The sequence below is a fragment of the Oculina patagonica genome, chromosome 12 (genome assembly GCF_052425735.1).
Source record: "Oculina patagonica isolate OP01 chromosome 12, crgOcupat, whole genome shotgun sequence".
NCBI classification, from domain to species: Eukaryota; Metazoa; Cnidaria; class Anthozoa; order Scleractinia; family Oculinidae; genus Oculina; species Oculina patagonica.
The window spans coordinates 27436116-27455704 of NC_135769.1; the positions used below are offsets into that span (position 1 = coordinate 27436116).

General features: G+C 45.6%; 1 protein-coding gene across 1 annotated transcript in view; it reads left to right on the top strand.

Annotated features, from left to right (window-relative positions):
* LOC144632860 (uncharacterized) overlaps nucleotides 1-19589 on the top strand; it is a 109114-nt gene that overhangs the window by 87492 nt on the left and 2033 nt on the right. The window contains 12 exon segments of the mRNA XM_078491608.1: nucleotides 27-2316; nucleotides 2671-2800; nucleotides 3341-4594; nucleotides 4596-5784; nucleotides 5926-6245; nucleotides 6247-6451; nucleotides 7066-8854; nucleotides 8856-12486; nucleotides 12488-13552; nucleotides 13554-14438; nucleotides 14440-15009; nucleotides 15011-19588. Of these exon segments, the coding sequence (XP_078347734.1) occupies nucleotides 27-2316; nucleotides 2671-2800; nucleotides 3341-4594; nucleotides 4596-5784; nucleotides 5926-6245; nucleotides 6247-6451; nucleotides 7066-8854; nucleotides 8856-12486; nucleotides 12488-13552; nucleotides 13554-14438; nucleotides 14440-15009; nucleotides 15011-19588 (17906 nt within the window).

Consider the following 19589-nt stretch of genomic DNA (forward strand, 5'->3'; position numbering starts at 1 on the left):
CTGATTGGAGCTTTCTCTTGGCACAGGTATTGGTTGTGAGAAAACAGACTGTCCTGGTGAGCCAGACTGCAACAACCGAGGTCAATGCATACCAGCCGAACCTCCTTACTGTGGTGAATGCCAGAAAGGCTGGGCAGGCATAGCTTGTGAAACGCCTTGTGTGAACGGCACTCAAAACAAAGATGATCCAACCGTTTGTGACTGTGACCCGTGCTTCAGTGGAATAGAATGCGATGTGTTCTGTTCATCAAGACCCAATGCTACTTGCGTCAATGAAACTTGCTACTGTGGCTTTGAAGGCTGGCGTGGGCAATACTGTGAAAAGAAAGGATGTCCTGGCTTGTTCAATCTCGATTGTTCAGGTCGTGGTACCTGTAACAGCGCTACTCGGATATGTGACTGCAATCCAGGATGGGCCGGCCGGGGGTGTGAAGAGCCTGCTTGCCCCGGTACGCCAATGTGCAGTGGCCATGGAACGTGTGACACCTTTGGATTCAAATCATTCTGTTCTTGTGATCAGGGGTGGATGGGTCGAGCTTGTGAAACCAAATGTGACCATGGCATTCCCCAGGAAACAAGCGACGGTTTATTCGTCTGCCAGTGTGATGATTGTTACAGTGGTGTAACGTGCGAGCTGGAGTGTTCTGGTCGTGGCAACTGTACAAATAATACATGCGACTGTGGATTTGAAGGTTGGCGAGGGCTCACTTGTGACACGAAAGGTTGTCCTGGTTGGGGATCCGACTGCTCTGGTCATGGCTCTTGTATAACTGCTTTAGGTTTATGCTACTGCAGGCCCGGCTGGTCTGGTGTAGGCTGCCACATACCTAAGTGTGCTGGTGGTGGAAATTGTAATGGGCATGGCGTCTGCGATGGACTCGCACACGATCCTCCAATTTGTGTGTCATGTGACTCGGGTTTCATGGGAGAAGGTTGCGACCAACGCTGTATTAACGGCACTGTTGTAAAGTCGTCAAGTGGAGATACGTGTGATTGTGGCAGCTGTCACACTGGAGTTGACTGCGGGACGGAATGTAATGGTCATGGCAGGTGTGAACAGGGGAAGTGTGTTTGTGACAGCGGGTGGAGAGGGGCTAAGTGTGAAACAGTGGGTTGTCCAGGTGAACGGGTCGACTGCAGTAATCACGGCGTTTGTTTGCTTGTTACACAGGAATGCGATTGTTTCAATGGTTGGAAAGGAGAAGGCTGTAATGTCCCTGACTGCCTTGGTGTACCAGATTGTAATGCACTTGGGACGTGCTACGGAGGAGTCGATCCGCCGATCTGTGTGAACTGTACAAACAACACCATGGGTCCTGCCTGTGAATTCCCTTGTGTACATGGCAACGAATATCCACCAAACAGCGTTATTTGCCAATGTGATCAATGTTATTCCGGACTGGCGTGTGACATCGAGTGCTCTGGACGAGGAACGTGCGGACCAAGTGGTTGTAACTGTGATGCAGGATGGAAAGGTGACAACTGTGAAATATTAAACTGCCCTGGAGAACCAGACTGCAGTGGACGTGGCGCCTGTGTACAGCAGGGCTCCCCTCCTACGGCCGTGTGCCTCTGCAATCAAGGATTTGATGGTGATGACTGCAGCAAACTTGTCTGCCCTGGTCAACCGATGTGTAGTGACAGAGGGACCTGTACACTGCTGGGTGACATTCCATCGTGCGTGTGTAACCATGGCTTTGACGGGAGCTCGTGTGAGCGTTGTCTACCTCAGTTTACTGGATCTGAATGCGAAAAGTGCATAACAAACTATATTGGATGGGCAGTTGGCTGCGACGTTTATTGTGTCCATGGCAACGGAACGGGACAAAACAAGGACATTTGCACGTGCCATTATGACTCAAATTTAGGCTACTGGAATGGAACAAGCTGTGACCGCTGTGCGTTTGGCTGGGGTTTGCCCACCTGTGCGGTATGCGATGAAGCACACGTAGGAGAGAGGTGCGACATTGATTGTGTCAGTGCGCAAGCTCAATACCGTGACGAACTTGACGGGGACTGGGGAAATCACCCTGTCGAACCTATTCTAAACTGTCTATACAGTAACGCTCAAGGGGAAGTGTTTGCCTGGTTTGGTTACAACAACAGAAATCCTCACAATGTGTACCTGAGTGTAGGACCAGGTAACTTCTTCTCGAGGCCGTATCTAGATATTGTCCCGGGTGGACTCAGTGGATTTGTTCGTAAAATCAGTGGCTCAGACAACACTACCAGTAACCTGATACCATTACCAACCGAAGATTATGGGCAACCTCAAAAGTTTGTACCTGGTAGACATGACAAGGTTTTCAGAGTAAGGTACGGTTACGTTAATGGTCAGGTTTGTTCATCACATAAGCCATGGCCTTATACAAGACAGATTCAAAGTTATTAAAAGGGATATCCTAGGGATAACAAGCATTGCTTCTCAACTTTTGAAGAAAAAGTTATAAAAAGGTCGAAGGCATTGCTCTGATACAAAGAAAATACATGTAGAGCGCAATTCGTAATAATGTATATTTGACGCTGATAAAGGCTTAAACACAGCTTTTTTTACTGATTGAAGAAATTATCACAAGCGATTATAAATAATTCATTGTGAGCAATAGTATGAGTGTTGTTTTTCTTTCCCTCTGTTTATGCATATTAAATGGCCTTTTAATCTTCTCGCAGATTGCAAGACTCGTATCCAGTAGCTTGGATTGTAGCATTCCCAGTGTCCAACAAGAGAAATGCAGCAGTAGTAGACTCGTCTATGGTTCACTCTATGAGATGTACAGACAGTGCGGCTCCCGTGAACAATGTAAGTTTAAGTCTGTTGTGTTTGTGTTGTGAAGCTTTTTGTAATTTCGATGATAAAAAAGGCAGTTCGTGTCAAAGTGATAATAAAACAAATTGACTAATTACAGCTGAACTTGGAATATTACGTGATCAAGTGATGCAATAGTTTAATACTTTTATTAATGTAGAAGTTACTCTTAGCTACAAGCTTCCTGACAGGCACTCCAAAATTAATTGTTACTTATTAATATAAATATCTATCTTTAAAACTTTTATCGTAACATGATTTTCCCTCGTCCCCCCCAAAACAAATTTCACAAACTGCCCCCTCCCAAGAAAATAAATTAAAAATTTATAATTTCGTTTTTGATCAAAACATGATAGAAAGGAATGTGAATTGGCTGAGACGTAACACCTACCACATAAAGCGTTTTTACTCTGCTGCCAGACGAGATGGCGTTACTGACTCCCTGTTCTCTAAAACTTTAAAAGCTTTACCCTGCATAAAGGGAGATACAAATACCATAGGCACCTAACAATTTAAACCATATTTCCGTTTTAGGTATCAAGTGAAACCTACACGTGTTCATGCCGTGATGGATACTGGGGCCTAGCATGCCAGCATGACTGTCCCGGTGGGCCAGAGACGCCATGTTCCAACCACGGTCATTGCAATAAGACCACGGGGATGTGTTCATGCGACCCTAACTGGCGCGGAGACATTAACTGCACGACTTGTTCGCCAGGTTGGTATGGCCTGGATTGTTCAATCGTCGTGCAAAGTCCAAACAACCACACCGCGGCAGCATTTGGACATGGCTACTTCATCACACTTGATGGGACTGGGTACAAATTCCTGGGAAATGGCGAATACTACCTGATGCTGTCTCAGTCATTTGAGATCCAAGCTCGGATGGTGACGTGTTTTTCATCAAGCTCGTGCATTAACGCCGTGGCAGTGAGGATCGCTCAGTACACATTATTGGTTCATTCAAGGTTTTCTAATCGGGAAGAACCTGTTGTGTTTGCGAATGGAAAGAGAACGTATTCTCTTGAGTTCGACTTTGGCCCAGCAAATCAGAAATTTACGTTCAAGCGAACATCCCGGTTACAGTTTGTGCTATCCACGACCTATGGTGTCCAGCTGATAATCCGCTTGTACGACCGGTATCTTGATATCCACTTGCGTGTTGACAATCAAACATACTGTCAGACGAGCCAGGGACTTTGGGGTAACTGTAACTTTAACTCGTATGACGATTTATCTAGCAGAGGCGGTGAACTAGTTACAGCAGTAAATGCTTCACAATCATACATACACGAAGTCTACGGAGAGTCCTGGAAAGTGAAAGAGGAAGACAGTTTGTTCGTCTATGTCGCCAACAACTACCACGAAAAACGACAGCTTTACGGTGGAGGCTATGCGCTGTATTTCAACAACTCAGGCGCCCACACTGGCGAAATCTACAGCTTCACATCTTCGGACATCACTATCGAATTCATGGTTCGCGCTGAGAGTGAAAACGGGACGCTTCTCTCCTACACGAGCACAAAGATGTTTGCTGTAGTTCTTGACTCTGGTAAGATCAAACTACGCTATGAAGACACCATTTTAGACACCTTAGCGGTGATTCAACAACATAAATGGAATCATATTGCTCTGGTGTGGTCAGTGAGAACACGCATTCTCCAATTCTACCACAGAGATGACACCGGACTGGCACACAGTCGAAACTTTCCCATTACAAGCAGTTTGAACGTGTTTCAACCGGGAGGAATTCTTGCCTTAGGGTACTGCCAGCCAGCGCCGGGTGGACTTAAAAATACCACTCAAGGAGGGATTCATCGGACAAATTGACGAAGTGCGAATTTGGAACCAAAAGCTCGACCCGTTCACCATTTCGGCTAACTGGAGAAGTAACCTAGGCTGCACCCCACGGATTCAAAACCTTGCAAGTCTATGGAAGTTCAATGAAGGTGATGGTACAGTAGCCTATGACTGTGTGTCCAGCGCTCACATAACATTTCAATCGGGTATCTGGCAAGGACCTATGTGGGTCTACTCGACGGTTGACATTCCACAGTTTTCAGCTGACATTGTCACTACATACAGCTTCAGATTCGGCAGCACGTGGATGAGTGTAGAGCAGACATGCTATGACCTAATTTTTGGCTCCTCGTTGTCATCGCAGTACACCATGCTGAACACTGCAACACTCTGGTTTTACCACATGTCATGCGTGACATCTGTCACCAGAAGCAGCCATTACAATAATGCTTACTGGCCGTTGATGGCTCTGTCGGATTTCTATCAACTGTTTGCAGAGCACTCTTCGTGGTATGCACAGAGCCTGTGTAACCATGTATCTGTTGTTAACTTCCCAGAGTGGTACGGGCTAAACTGCGCCAAACGCTGCCTATTTGGCCTTCCAGGAAACACCAGTATTGACAGTTGTGTCTGTATGAAAGGGTTCTATGGTGTAAACTGTTCAGGAGAATGCCCAGGGGGTTACCACGTACCATGCAACGCCCAATCACCCTGTAATAATAACACCGGAAAATGCAACTGCCCAGTAACAGCAAACATTACTCATGACTGCAGCGTATGTACTCCAGGTTGGATTGGATCTGATTGTTCCGTAGCACTCGGAGGAAATGAAAGCAATCCGGACAACTTCACATGCCAAGCATTTGGAACAGGACATTACACAACCTTTGATGGCGCCAGTTACAATTTTGGAACATATGGAGAATTTTACTTGATGAAAACCGATCAGTTTACAGCGCAGGTCCGACAAATCCCTTGCATGAATGGCTCGTTTTGCATTTCAGCAGTGGCAATAAAAACTGGTTCAACAGAGCTCACAATAAGGGCTCCTTACAACGGGAGTGGAACGCCACTAGTCTGGTTCAACCGTAGACTGACAGACGCTACATCAATAACTCTGGACAATAACTTCAGTTTCCGTAGAGTATCACCACAGACGTATGAAATCATCATTAGAAGTCTTGGAAATTGAATAATAATAATTATTATTTAAAATAATTCGGCTGGTAATCCACCCCGAACCCGCAACCCGCCGCCTACCCGCATACCCGCCATACCCCCATACCCGCCTTACCCTCCATACCCTCTATACCGGCCAGAGCCAGACTGGTTTTTTTCACTCGAGATAACTTCCACTGCCCAACCGTGTACTTTTGCTTCTGGACTTTGTTCCTCGTGCGACTCAAACATCGGAAACGACTTTACAAACAGCACAGGTGCAGTGTACTGGGGACACAACATTTCACAGCGTACAATAATCGACATCATTAGCTCCCAGTGGCGAGTGCCTATTGCTGACTCGCTGTTTGTATTCGGATTCACTAACTACAAAGAACAACAAGAAATTACTGCGAATGGATACGCGTTAACTTTTAATGGCACTGTTGCTTCAAGTGGCCCTCTTAACACCGCTTTCGTCAAAGGGCAAAGACTTTACTCTTCAGCTGTTTGTCAAAGTCCATGCTTCTGGAGGTACGATAATATCTTATGCGAAAGGTTTTACCTTTGCCATTGTAAACGATGTCAGTATTAAAGTCTATGTCGGTGGAACTGTGTACGACATGGGAGTCACACTGCCTATTGGAACCTGGGTACAAGTGTCTGTTGCATACAGTTCTTCTACAGGTAAGAGTGACTTAGTTAAATATACCATTACTTTTGTTCATATGCCCTGGACTTATACAAGTTCGTTTGCGGTCTTAATGGGCTTATATACTAACCTGGATCATATTTGGGTGTCCTTAATTTAAATGTTGTTTTAATGCAAGTTTGGAAACAAGCCACGGTAGTGTGATGAAAATACGTTTTAAACCGAAAAGTGTTGTTAAACAAATTAGCCCCGTTGTTACAATCACCAGTGGAGGGGGGCTATATCTCGGGGGAGGGCTCATAACCGGAGATCTTCTGTCTCCATTAGATGGGCCTATAACCAGGGGAGCTTAAAAGGGGGGGGGGGTATAACCGGAATTTTCGGTATCTTTGTCTGTCCAATTTCATTTGTTCTTAATTTTTTCAAACCATACATGTGCTACAGTTTCTGGTTGCTTTATTGTAGCAATATAAGCCATTTGCGGTTCGGTAGTACACCGAATAAGATAAAATATAACGAGAAAAATTTTGATAACTAGTTTAAATAATAACGAAATTTTACCTTAAACTCTCAATAGCTATACCATTTTTGCCCAGGAAAAATGTCGCATCTACTGTTACACACAACGTTCTTTACTGTTTTCTTTCAGGAGTCCTAGCCTACTACCAGCTGGATGCCCAAGGTGACCTGTTTACCAAACAGACCTACATCGGACCAGACTTGTTTACCTCGGGTGGTACTTTATGGCTTGGACAGTGGCACATAACACGAGAACACATCACCGGTGTACCACTGCAGCCATTTTTTGGAAGCATAGACGAAGTACGTATCTGGACCTTTGCACTGGACACCATTCTGGTTCGCCAGAGTTTCCTTGTGGTTATCACAGCAGAATTACCGACGCTTAGTGCCCTGTGGCATTTTGACGAGGGATTAGGCAGAGTGGTTAGCAATCGCATATCCAGCTCCTCGGACATTTTCCTTCCCAAAGTGATCAGCCGTCGACCGGTGTGGCAGTTCTCCTACGTCCGTGATGTGTTTCCATCCGAAGTTGTTAGTGTAAATGTGCAGTTCACCAATACCACCTTTGGATCGCTAGCTGATGAACTGTGTTTCAAAATTATTTACGACATCCAATTACAAACTCAGTGTGGACAGCTTCTGAATACGGCCGTTCCGCAGTTTTACTACAAGGCGTGCCTTTCCGATATTCATTCCTCTGGTTCCTTGGACACCGCCTACATTGCATTGTCTGCCTATGCCGACTACTGTCAGTCTGTTCTTCATCTTCCCTTGTGGCCAGCTCAACGTCTGTGTCAACAGTTCCCTAAGATCGTTCCTCAGGGATGGATTGGCCCCGACTGTTCCACAAAGTGTGTCTTCGGAAATGCCGACAGAAATAATGCTAGCTTGTGTGTATGTAATCGAGGATACTGGGGCAAGGACTGTGCCAGTGAGTGCCCAGGAGGCGGAAATAATCCTTGTAACGACCATGGTAGCTGTGACGTTCGAACAGGAACCTGCGAATGTGATTTGAACTGGCGAGGAAACAGCGACTGTAGTAAATGCACTCCTGGTTGGACAGGATCTGATTGCGCTGTAGCTGTAGCAGTGTCGCAGTTGCCGACATGTTCAGCTTTTATCGGAGGACATTTTACCAACTTCGACAGTGCTCACTTCAACTTTTTTGGAGTTGGCGAATTTTGGTTTGTGAGAAGTGCCCTTTTCAATGGCCAGCTAAGACAAGTTTCATGTCACAATGGAAACTCACGCTGCATAAATGCAGTAGCGTTCTCCTCCACCTCAGGATGGGAACTAGTATTTCACGCACCATTTGAAGAGACCGAGCGGCCTGTTGTTTGGGTAAATGGAAGTGTAGCAGAATTCAGATCAACAAATCATGAAGTTGCCAGTGAAATCTTCTTAGAGCAGACCTCTTTAACTACATACGTTCTAAGCAGTGTAGTGAAAGATCTTAAGTTTCAACTACGTGTTGTAGGAAGAGGACTCGTTATCGCCGGTAATGTTAAACAATCACTGTGTAACGGTACAAACGCACTGTGCGGAAACTGCGACGGAAATAGAGACAACGACTTTAATGTGACAGGTGGTGATTCTCTGGAAGAAACATGGCGAGTTTCGAAAGAAGAGAGCCTGTTCGTCTACAACTATGGATCTTACAAAGAAGAAAGAGTGGTAACTGGTGGTGAATACGCCCTTAAGTTCAAACGGGTTGGCGTGTGTACTGATCTGATGCCTGATGTCTTAAATGCTTCTGCCATTACAGGAGATCTCCTCTTTAAGATGCCTTCTGGACGATCTTCTGGTGTCCTCTTCTCAATAGAAATACCATTACCCTTCTACCCCTACTTAATAAGAATAACAATATTTATTGATGGGTCCTTTCGAGATATGTTTTGGAAATGTGAAACCAATATACTGGGACACTCGACTTTATCCAGAGATTGAAGCTTGGAACCAGGTTACCTTCGTTTACTATAAACGCACAGGCACAATATATTTTTACCATACTAATTCCATTGGTATTGTTCGCCAAGCCACACGAACTATCATTCCTGGCGCATTTAAGAAAGGAAGTATTATTTCTATTGGACAATGGATACCGGCTCAAGAGGAAAGCGATGAACTACCAGGTTTTGTTGGGTTGATCGATGAAGTTCGCTTGTGGAACCGTGAATTTAGTCTGCAAGATGTCAAGACAAGTTGGAGGGTAAACGTGCTTCCCAGCGCTCCTCACATTGCCATCTTGTGGAAGTTTAATGAAGGCCAGGGTAAAATCATCCACGATTTGGTGAGTGGAGTCCACCTGTACATTCCATCCGTTCGCAGGGCGCCTAAATGGATCTTCAGTTACGCGAATGTTAAAATTCTACCTATCACCACCGAAATAACCTTCAAAACGAACGACTTCAGAGTCAAAGCAGAGGCGTGGTGCTACGAAAACATCAACAGATCACCTCTTGGTATTACCTGCGGCGGGCTTGGTGGAGGAACGGTAGCTTTCTATGTTAGAGCGTGTTTACGAGTAATTGCTTCAAGTGGCCAGGTGTCCCTCGGAATAAATGTCGTGGTGGCCTTTGCAGACACGTGTCAAGTGCAAGCTAACCTAACTGTTTGGCCAGCAAAACAGATGTGCAGGGATGAAGTGTTCCAAAATTCAAGACTCATGAACTGGATAGGCGTGAACTGCGATGTTCCTTGTCCCTACGGATATCAGCCGCCGGGCCTTGACGGAAGTTGCAAATGTGACCGAGGCTTCTGGGGACAGCTGTGTGACGGTGTTTGCCCTGGTGGACCTGTGGATGTATGTAGTGGGCATGGACGTTGCTTAATTCGTAGCGGAAGATGCCGCTGTAGGAGAAGATGGCGAGGAGCACTTGACTGCAGCCAGTGCACTCCTGGTTTTGATGGCAAAGATTGTTCGGTTGCTGTTGTTGCACCTACTGAAGAACTCCCAATAACTTCGGTCTTTGGGACTGGTTATTACGTGACTTTAGATGGTGTCAAGATTAATGTAAACGTAGCTGGTGAGTTCAAGGTGTTGGCTTTGGTTCGCTATGGACTCAGCATCCAGTTTAGGCAAGTTCAAATCGGAAGTTACGTACGTGTAAGATGTGTATTAGTACGTGTACAACAGAACGTGATAGCTATCCACAGCAGTATCGGAATTTCAGGCCAGGTTTTGGTTACCCTAAATGGTGTTCCCATCAGCTACAAGAGCACAGTTTCACTTGGAATTTCAGGATTTTTGTTTCAACGGACGTCCCTTAACAGTTATGCGGTAACTGGTCCAGAAGGCTTCAATTTTGTTATCAATTCTCTGACGATACACTTCGATGTCTCCATAACCATGAACAGAAGGCTGTGCCAAGAAGCTTGTGGCCTCCTTGGAAGGTGTCGCGACCCTGGATCAAGTGTTCTACCCTCAAACTGCTCAGCGGGAGGAATATTAGATACGCATGACATATCAACTGTCACCCAAGAAAGCTTGGTCTCCTACGTAACATCTTGGGCTGTCCCACAAAACGAAAGCTCTTTTGGACCCATACTGAACATCGCGGGCGAATCACAATCGGGTAGCGTAGGAGGAAGCTGTCTTTACTTCAATGGCACATCAATCATTACTGCACCTCTAGTAAACGTTTTTGTTGGTAATTACATCACTATCCAGTTCTTTGTCAAGGCAAAGGATCCACGTGTCTACGGCGGAACTATTATTTCTTACGCACTCAGTGAAACTTTTGCAATAGCTGTGAACAAAACGATCATGATTTACTTTGGAAGCACTATCATTGACACTCAGCTTGTACTTGAAACAGAACTTTGGAATCACATATCGTTTGTCTACAGACGAAGCTCAGGTCTTGTTCAGTTTTACCTTATTAACTCTATAGGCGTCATCCAAACAAGAGTCTTCTTCGTTGGCGTAGGAATATTTGCCGAAGGTGGTACATTAGGCATTGCTCTTTGGCAGGTTACCAGAGTGTCCCTCTCTCTGCCTGGCTTTGTGGGCTGGATGGACGAGCTGAGCTTCTGGAACAAGCGATTCGATTCTGTCACGATACAGGAAACTTGGAACAGCAATCTGCAAACAGGAACACCAGGGATTGCACTCTTATGGAAGTTCAATGAAGGAAGTGGCTTTATTTGCCGACCGACAGTAGGTTCTTTAGATTTTAATCTTCCCACTCCTCCCTGGAGAGGTCCAGATTGGTATCCTTCCGATGCGATTAAAGAAGCCAACGTTTTCATCACACCAGATTCTTCCGAAGTCGAAACTGACAACGCCACCCAAGAACTATGTTCAGATATTTTCCTGAAAGGTCCTCTATACAATGAATGTTCCAACGCGACAGGAGGATCAGAGTTCTACTACGAGGCTTGCATTTCAGAAGTGTCTTCGTCAAGAACGCCCGACGCAGCTCTTACGACAGCAGCCGCCTTTGGAAAGGAGTGCCAAGCCGCCCTAAACCTGTCAACACTTCCAGGAGAAGGACTTTGTAATGTTCTCCCAGGAGGACGTTACAATGACTGGGTTGGAGTAAACTGCACAACTAAGTGTATCGTTGGACGTTACTCCAATGGAATGTGCCAATGTGACCGTGGGTACTGGGGAGTAAACTGTTCTAATGTGTGCCCAGGTGGAGCTACTAACCCATGTTTTGGCAATGGACAGTGTGATATCGAAACCGGTGAATGCAAATGTCATCCAAACTGGCAAGGAAATAAAAACTGCTCTCAATGCACACCTGGATGGATAGGCCAGTCGTGCTCTGTTGCGGTATCAACAACAGATCCAACCGTTGCAAATCAAACGGTGAAAGTCTGCTCTATTTCGGAAGGAGGTTATGTCACCGGCTTTGACGGCTCACTTTTTACTTTCACGACACTGGGAGAATTCGTGATGATAAACTCTTCGATCCTTCAAGCGCAAGTCAGGCAAGTACCATGCGAGATGAGCTCTGTATGTCTTAATGCTTTCGCTGTGAGATTCAACGATTTGTCCATAAGTGTCCACGCGGCCTACGAAAGTGGTTCATTGCCAGTTGTGTATGTAAACGAAGAAGCAACTACTGCTGGCGGAGAGCCCACCAACGACATGCTGAAAAATAATGTTACCATTCAACCTGTATCGAACTCCGCTTACATGATTGTTATTTCACACTATTTGTCTATACGAACAGTCTTTACAGATCGATACATAAGCGTGGAGTCAACTGTATCTACTAGCTTCTGTCAGATTGTCGATGGGCTGTGCGGCTCCTGTGCTAAACTACAACCAGGGCAAAACGAGACCCAAGGAAATGGTAGCTCCATTTTCCCAGGCGGTCGGCCAACGACTGTTTTACAAGAGGTTGGAGGATCAAATGGTTCTGATGGTAACGTTAATGAATTTGTATCAACGAAGTTGTCCGTTCAAAGAAAAGGCCCAAGCCGATCTGCAATTGTCATCGATGAGGAAATCCGCAAAGAAACTCGAGTTGTGTACGGTGGTGTGTACAGTCTCTACTACCGTTTCACGGCTGTCGTCACTAAGAAGGTTGTTGAACGTGTTTGTGAGTCAAACGCTAACCTTCCAGCTCCTAGTAAAGTCATGTGATCCTCGGATATGTGGAGGTACTCTGATCTCTTACACATCCAATGTAACGTTTTACATCAGCAACCACGTTACAGTGAAAGTTGTTATCGGACTGGATGTCTTTGACACTGGCATTGCCACTGAAGCAGATGTGTGGAATCAAATCTCCGTTGTATTTGTCCGTGCTAAGCTGGAGCTTTTTGTGTTTGTGACATTTTCATCTGGACTTGTACAAGTGCGAAAGTTCAATTTTACCGTCGATCCTTTCATAGCTGAAGGAACATTTGCTATAGGCATGTGGCAACCCGCCTCTGGAACGATTAGCGTGCAGCCAACCAATGTCTTCTTCGGACAAATTGATGAGATCTGCGTGTGGGAAAGACCATTTGATTATGCATTAGTTCAACAAAGTTGGAAAGCGAATATTCAGCCAAATGCTCCATCCCTAACGAATTTGTGGAAATTCAACGAGGGTGAAAATACCATTGTTAAAGACCTAGTTTCCGGTGTAACCTTGTCCTTCCCAAAATATCCTTTGGGAAAGCCCCAGTGGGTCTTCTCCGATGCACCCATCGCCTCCGTTGTTGCAGTGAACCCGAATGAGAACAATGTGACTTTGCAAGGCATTGCTTCCAACGTATGCTTCGAATTCATATATAAGGGACCAATTTATACTGCTTGCAAGGGGTTGGGCAATGTCACACTAGAGTTTTATTTCCGCGCCTGCATAGAAGCAGTGGTAGACACGGGATTAACGGTTCAATCTATCGACGCCGTGATAACAGTTGCCGATTACTGCCAGAAGACTCTTGGTTTGCCTTACTGGCCAGCTCAGCCTTTGTGCAACAAATTTCCTGGCAAGCGTTTCCCTAACTGGATTGGCAAGAACTGTACAACACCTTGCATTTTTGGTCAAGCTTCAAATGAAAGCGAAGTCTGTGTTTGCGATCCAGGGTTCTATGGCAAAAACTGCTCTGGCATTTGCCCAGGAGGGAAAGGACGAGCGTGTAACAATCATGGAATCTGCGATGTCGTTAACTGGAAAGTGTTCTTGTGAGCTTAACTGGCAAGGAAATGAAAACTGTACAGCTTGTGCTCCTGGCTGGGCTGGGACGGACTGTTCAACAGCAATCACTCGGTGGCCGTCCGGCAGTGTTTTAGTTGGAGTTGGCGTAGTCTCGCTTGGCGGACAGTTTACATCACTCAGTGGAGTCAGCTACAGCCTTTATGTCACAGGGGAATATTATCTTATTTACTCCATCCATCTGTCCGTTGTTGTGCAAATTCGCCTGGTATCATGCTTCCAACAGCTATCTTGCATTAATTCCATCGCGTTAAAAATCTCTTCACACAAAGTTGTTTTACATGGGCCATACACATCTGGTGGAAATCTGATCGTCTGGTTAAACGGAAAAGTCATCGATATTGATTTGTATAGAATCTCTCTGCTAACCTACGGGTTTGAAGTCAACAAAATCACAGCTTACTTTTGGGAGGTGAAATATGCAGGACTGTACCTGAAGATACGCGTGACAGGACGGTACCTGAGCCTAAGTGCAAGCGCGTCAGGGTTGGTGTGCAAGTCTTCCATTGGCCTTCTAGGCTCTTGTAATCAGGGATTGCTAGAATCGCTCGTGTCCTATCATCCGACTAAAAACTGTTCAGAAGGAAGCTTTACATTCAACGTAAGCGCAAACCAACAAAACAATTTCCGTCAAACAGAGGACTCGTCATTTGGAAAGAACGCGTCGGATACCAAGAACAAAACACAAGATGTTATAAAATCCCTTATTATCACCAAGCTCAAGGTCAAAGATTGCCACAGTTTGTTCGAGTACACGTATAAAGACGTCGTAGAATATCGCGATGCAAATGCTGGATACGCACTATACTTTGACCACACTACAGTAGTCTCTAGGCTTTATATACAAGGCATTCTCTTTCACGGACATAACTGTTAAAATCATGTTCAAAACAGTCCGATACGGAGTCATCATATCCTATACCACAAGCAAAACATTCTTTGTGACTAACAAAGGAGGAAAGTTTACTATCTACTATGGTGACAACGTGTACCAAACAAATATCGCTGCAGAGCTTAATAAATGGAACCAGATTAGCCTTGTGTTCCAAAAATCCACGACGGTCTTACACTTCTACTACTTCTCGTCCGGGGGCCAGTTACACCGCCTTGACATCAACATTGGGTTCGACATCTTTGCTCCTGGAGGAATCATCGCGTTAGCCGGTTGGATGCCATCTCTTGATGGGTCCGGAATTCAGCCTGTGGACTTCTTTGCTGGATTTATAGACGAAGTGCGCATATGGACTCGCTATTTCCATCCTGCTTTCATCCTTCAGACTTGGAACAGATCAGTGAGCGTAGAAACCCAAGATCTCGCGCACTCGTGGAAGTTCAACGAAGGTGAAGGAATTGTCGCTGTGGATAAAGTAACTGGTATGAAACTCGAGCTTCCTTTTAAACCATGGAGGAAAGCCAGAGTGGAAGTATTCAGATGTAGTATTGCAAATGCCATTCTACGATCGAGAGCAAGCTTTTCCCTTTAAGAACAAAACATTACAACTTGAAGCTGAACTTTTCTGCAACAGAACATTGCTTATGGGCCCACTGTATTCGAACTGTGGCTCTTTGGGACCAGGCGTATCCACATTCTACTTCAGATCCTGTCTCCAAAGAATCGCAAGCTTCGAGTCTTTGTACATGTCTATGGAAGTCATCATAGCGTATGCTGACTACTGCCAGGCAGTCAATAACCTAACGGTCTGGCCAGCCAAGCCACTTTGTAACGAATTTCCTGGAAGAAATTTCCCCATCTGGTTTGGAGAGCGTTGCGACAGGAAATGTGTATTTGGTAAGAAGCTGGACTCTGACACATGCGTATGTTACCATGGCTACTGGGGTTCGGAGTGTGAAAGCCCATGCCCTGGAGGAGCTGCGACACCGTGTAACAACAACGGAGTGTGTGACAGAGTCACGGGGAGGTGCGAGTGTAACGCCAATTACAAAGGAACACTGGACTGCGCAACTTGCTCCTCAGGATGGACTGGGTCCGACTGTTCCCTTGCCCTTGTTTCACTGAACTGGCTTCATCTTTCCATTGCAATATCATCGACTGGAGGCCATTACGTTACCTTTGACGGCTACAGCTTTACCCTTGTGGTTGTGGGTGAATACTACCTGATAAATCTACCTCAAATGTCATTCCAAGTGCAAGTGCGTCACGTTCCCTGCAGACAACAGTCGGTTTGTGTCAATGCAATTGGAATACGGGTTTCTTCAACCGTGGTATCGTTTCACGCTCCGTATACTACCGGTGGACCCCCAGTTATTTGGGTCAACGGAAACCTCGTTCTTCTGTCAGGACTGGTCACCGATCTTGGGTCCCTGCAACTTGGGGTCCAACTCAGGTACGAAGGGCGTGGACACTATCAAATCGCTTGGAAGGACAATTTTGCCATACGCATTCGGATTGATGGACGGTACTTGAGCTTCAAAGTAGACGTCAAGTCGCTGTATTGTCATAACTCGACGGGATTACTTGGGTCATGCGACAATGATCCGAACAACGACCTTAAAGTTAGTTCCAACGCGAGTATCATTCCAGCAAACACCACCCAGTCCGACTTAAATGTAGAAGTCGGAAGCCATGCTGCTGTGCTCCAAAAAGACAGCCTGATTGTTTTGAAGTATGAGCACTACCAAGAGACACATCTACCATCCGGTGGTATTTACGCCCTTGTCTTTAACCAAACGGGGGCTTCGTCCAAACCACTAAAGAAAACGTTTATTGCCAATGTGGATATAACAGTAGAAATCCTCCTTAAGCCGTACCAACTTGGTGGAACAGTTTTCTCCTATGCAGTCCTGCAAACATTTGCAATAACAATTGAACATTCCATCACGATTCACTTTGGAAAGATGACTATTGATACAGGTGTCAGTGTGACTATTAACCAGTGGAGTCACATATCACTTGTTTGGCATCACAAGACACAGGTTTTAGAGTTTTACCACTTTGACTTCCAAGGAAAAGTACAGCGAAGATGGTACGTTCTATCTTCTAATCCATTCATATCTGGCGGTATTCTGTCACTAGGTCAATGGGAGATGTCGCCTGGAGACAATAAGACCTATACAGTTACATCATTTGTTGGCATCATTGACGAGATCCGTGTCTGGAAGCGAGCATTTAATCCAGCTCTTATACTGCAAAACTGGCGCATGAATGTTGTACCCACCCATCCTGATGTCACCGGGCTCTGGAAAATCAACGAAGGTGAAAGTGATGTCATTGTAAACTTAGTAACTGACGAGAACATCTATCTGCCCAGATCTCCATGGCAACAGCCTACATGGGTATTTTCTGATGCAGATGTTAAGACGAATTTAACATCATCCGATAAACCGTTTGAGATGCACTTCCCCAACAAGACGCTAGAGGAGAAAGCAAAGTCATTCTGCTACGAACTCTTCTACAAGAGCACACTTTACGATCAATGCCACCTTCGCTTGGAGGCTGAGTTAGAATTCCATTATCTTGTTTGCTTGAAAGACGTAGCAACCACCGGTTACATCCGCTCAGCCATGACAGCCGTCGTAACATTCTCTGATCATTGCCAAGCTGTGCTCAACTCAAGCACCTGGCCAGCTCAGTCACTTTGCAACAAGTTCCCGGGAGCTCTCTTCCCGTTATGGATTGGAGACAAGTGCGACGTGAAATGCGTCTTTGGTGCCGCCGACCCCAGAGATCGCAATCTGTGCGTCTGCATGAAAGGCTACTGGGGCAAGGACTGTTCACAGATATGTCCTGGCGGACTATTAAATACATGTGGAGGACACGGCTGGTGCGATAGAGCCACGGGACAATGCAAATGTGATGTGAATTGGAATGGTGATGGAAATTGTACCAGTTGCAGTCCAGGATGGAATGGAACAAACTGTCAATTTGCTGTCAAGCTTGTCACCAGTGTAACATCGAGAACTGTGGTGTTTGCATCCGTTGGAGGCTATGGTTACTTTACAACATTCTTTGGTGTAAGCTTTACCTACAGAGTGGTTGGTGAATTCTATCTGTTGCGGTCCACTCTTTACAATTTCGTCATCCAGCTTCGACAGGCGCCATGTGTAACCGATGCTGCTTATACCTCCCTTTGCACAACGGGCTTCTCGTTTGGCCTCGGTGGAAATCACATTGTCATTCGTGCACCAATAACAACGTTTTCAAGGACAGTCTCCGTCTTTCCTCTGGTTTGGCTAAATGGCAAGTTTGTTCAAGTTGACCACAGAACCCAACTATCCGCCGATTTTATCATGGTGCGCATTTCCACAGTGACATTCCATATTTACGGTCCAAACGGAATCAAGTTTGTGCTGACTGTGGGGCATAGCCTTACAGTGACAATTCATGTGCCGGCTATCTACTGCCAGAACTCGACGGGTCTACTTGGTTCGTGCATAGATCACTCCTTTAACGGCTCGAACAGTCTTGAATCGTACATCACTTCCCTGAAGAGCATTTCAGTAGTTAATAAGACAGAGACATTGTTCATCTACAAGTACTTGCAGTACTTTGAGCACCGCAGACCTTCTGGTGCCGGATTCAACTTATTCTTCAGGGATCATTCTGTTCGCTCGGGCCCCATGTACTTTCCTTCTGTAGATGTCTTGACAATTGAACTGCTAATAAAAGCTCAGCAACCAGGAGGTGTCATCCTTTCCTATTTAAGCCAAAGCATTTTTGCTGTGGTTGACAACGTGACGTTGGCAGTCATCTACAAAGGGACTGTTTTCCAGACTGGATTTAGACTAGAAATCAACCAGTGGAATCAGATCACCATTGTATTTAAACAACTAGTTGGGATCCTTCACTTCTATTTCTTCAGTTCTTCTGGAGACGTTAGAGTTCGTGTATTCAGGCTGGATAGTGACGTTTTTACAAATGGTGGAGTATTGGCGCTAGGACAGTGGCAGCCATCTCCTGGCTCAGACAGTTTGCTTCCCAAATCAAGCTTTGTCGGTGAAATCGACGAGCTGCGTATCTGGAAAAGGCGAACGAACCCAGACCTAGTGAAAGTTAACTGGAGATTGAATGTGCAAGTTGACACTTACCCAGATCTGTTACACCTTTGGAAACTCAACCAGGTAGAAGGAAGGGTCATCCGTGACCTACTTGGGAAAAGTGACCTGTTTATGATCAAGTTTCACGAGCCTCGCTGGTCGTTCTCGGACGCTGATATCCCTCGCTTAAAACCTAAAGAAACTGTGTTTGTTGACATAAGTCTACGGCAGAAAGCAGAGTCGTTCTGTTTTAGTCTTATTCTAAGCGGACCGTTATACACCAGATGCAAAGGTCTTGGTCTTCAAGTCGCACAGTTTTACTACAAAGTCTGCCTCCATGACATCTCGGTGTCGCTGAAGTTACACTCTGCTGTGTATGCGGTCATTACATTCGCCGATTATTGCCAGAGTGCTCTCAAACTAAACGAGTGGCCAGCAAAAGAACTTTGTCGTCACTTTGTCGACCAGCGATTTCCATACTGGATAGGTTCACGTTGTACCACACGATGCGTCTTTGGTTATTCCATCCCAGACGTGAACGCAACGGACGGTGTCTCTTGCAAGTGTGAGCAAAGCTACTGGGGAACGGACTGTTCAAACCTGTGCCCAGGTGGGCTGAGGAGAACGTGTAACGGACATGGCGTTTGCAGTGTTATCAATGGTACATGTGAGTGCAAGCCACACTGGAATGGCAACGTTACCATCTCGTCTGATGACAAGAATACCATTTTACGATTACCATGCAGCAAGTGTACGACTGGTTGGACGGGTGCAGACTGTTCCATTGCAGAAGAAGCATCTATACTGAATTCCACCGAGCCGGGAGTGGCTATAAACTTTGGTGATCCTCACTTTACAAGTGTGACAGGAGTGAACTTCCACTTTGAAGCACCCGGTGCGTACTATCTCTTTAATTCATCTGTAGTCGTTGCACAAGTACTGCTAGTCCCATGCAATAACAGAATGTCCTGCAGACGAATTAGCGAAATTGCCT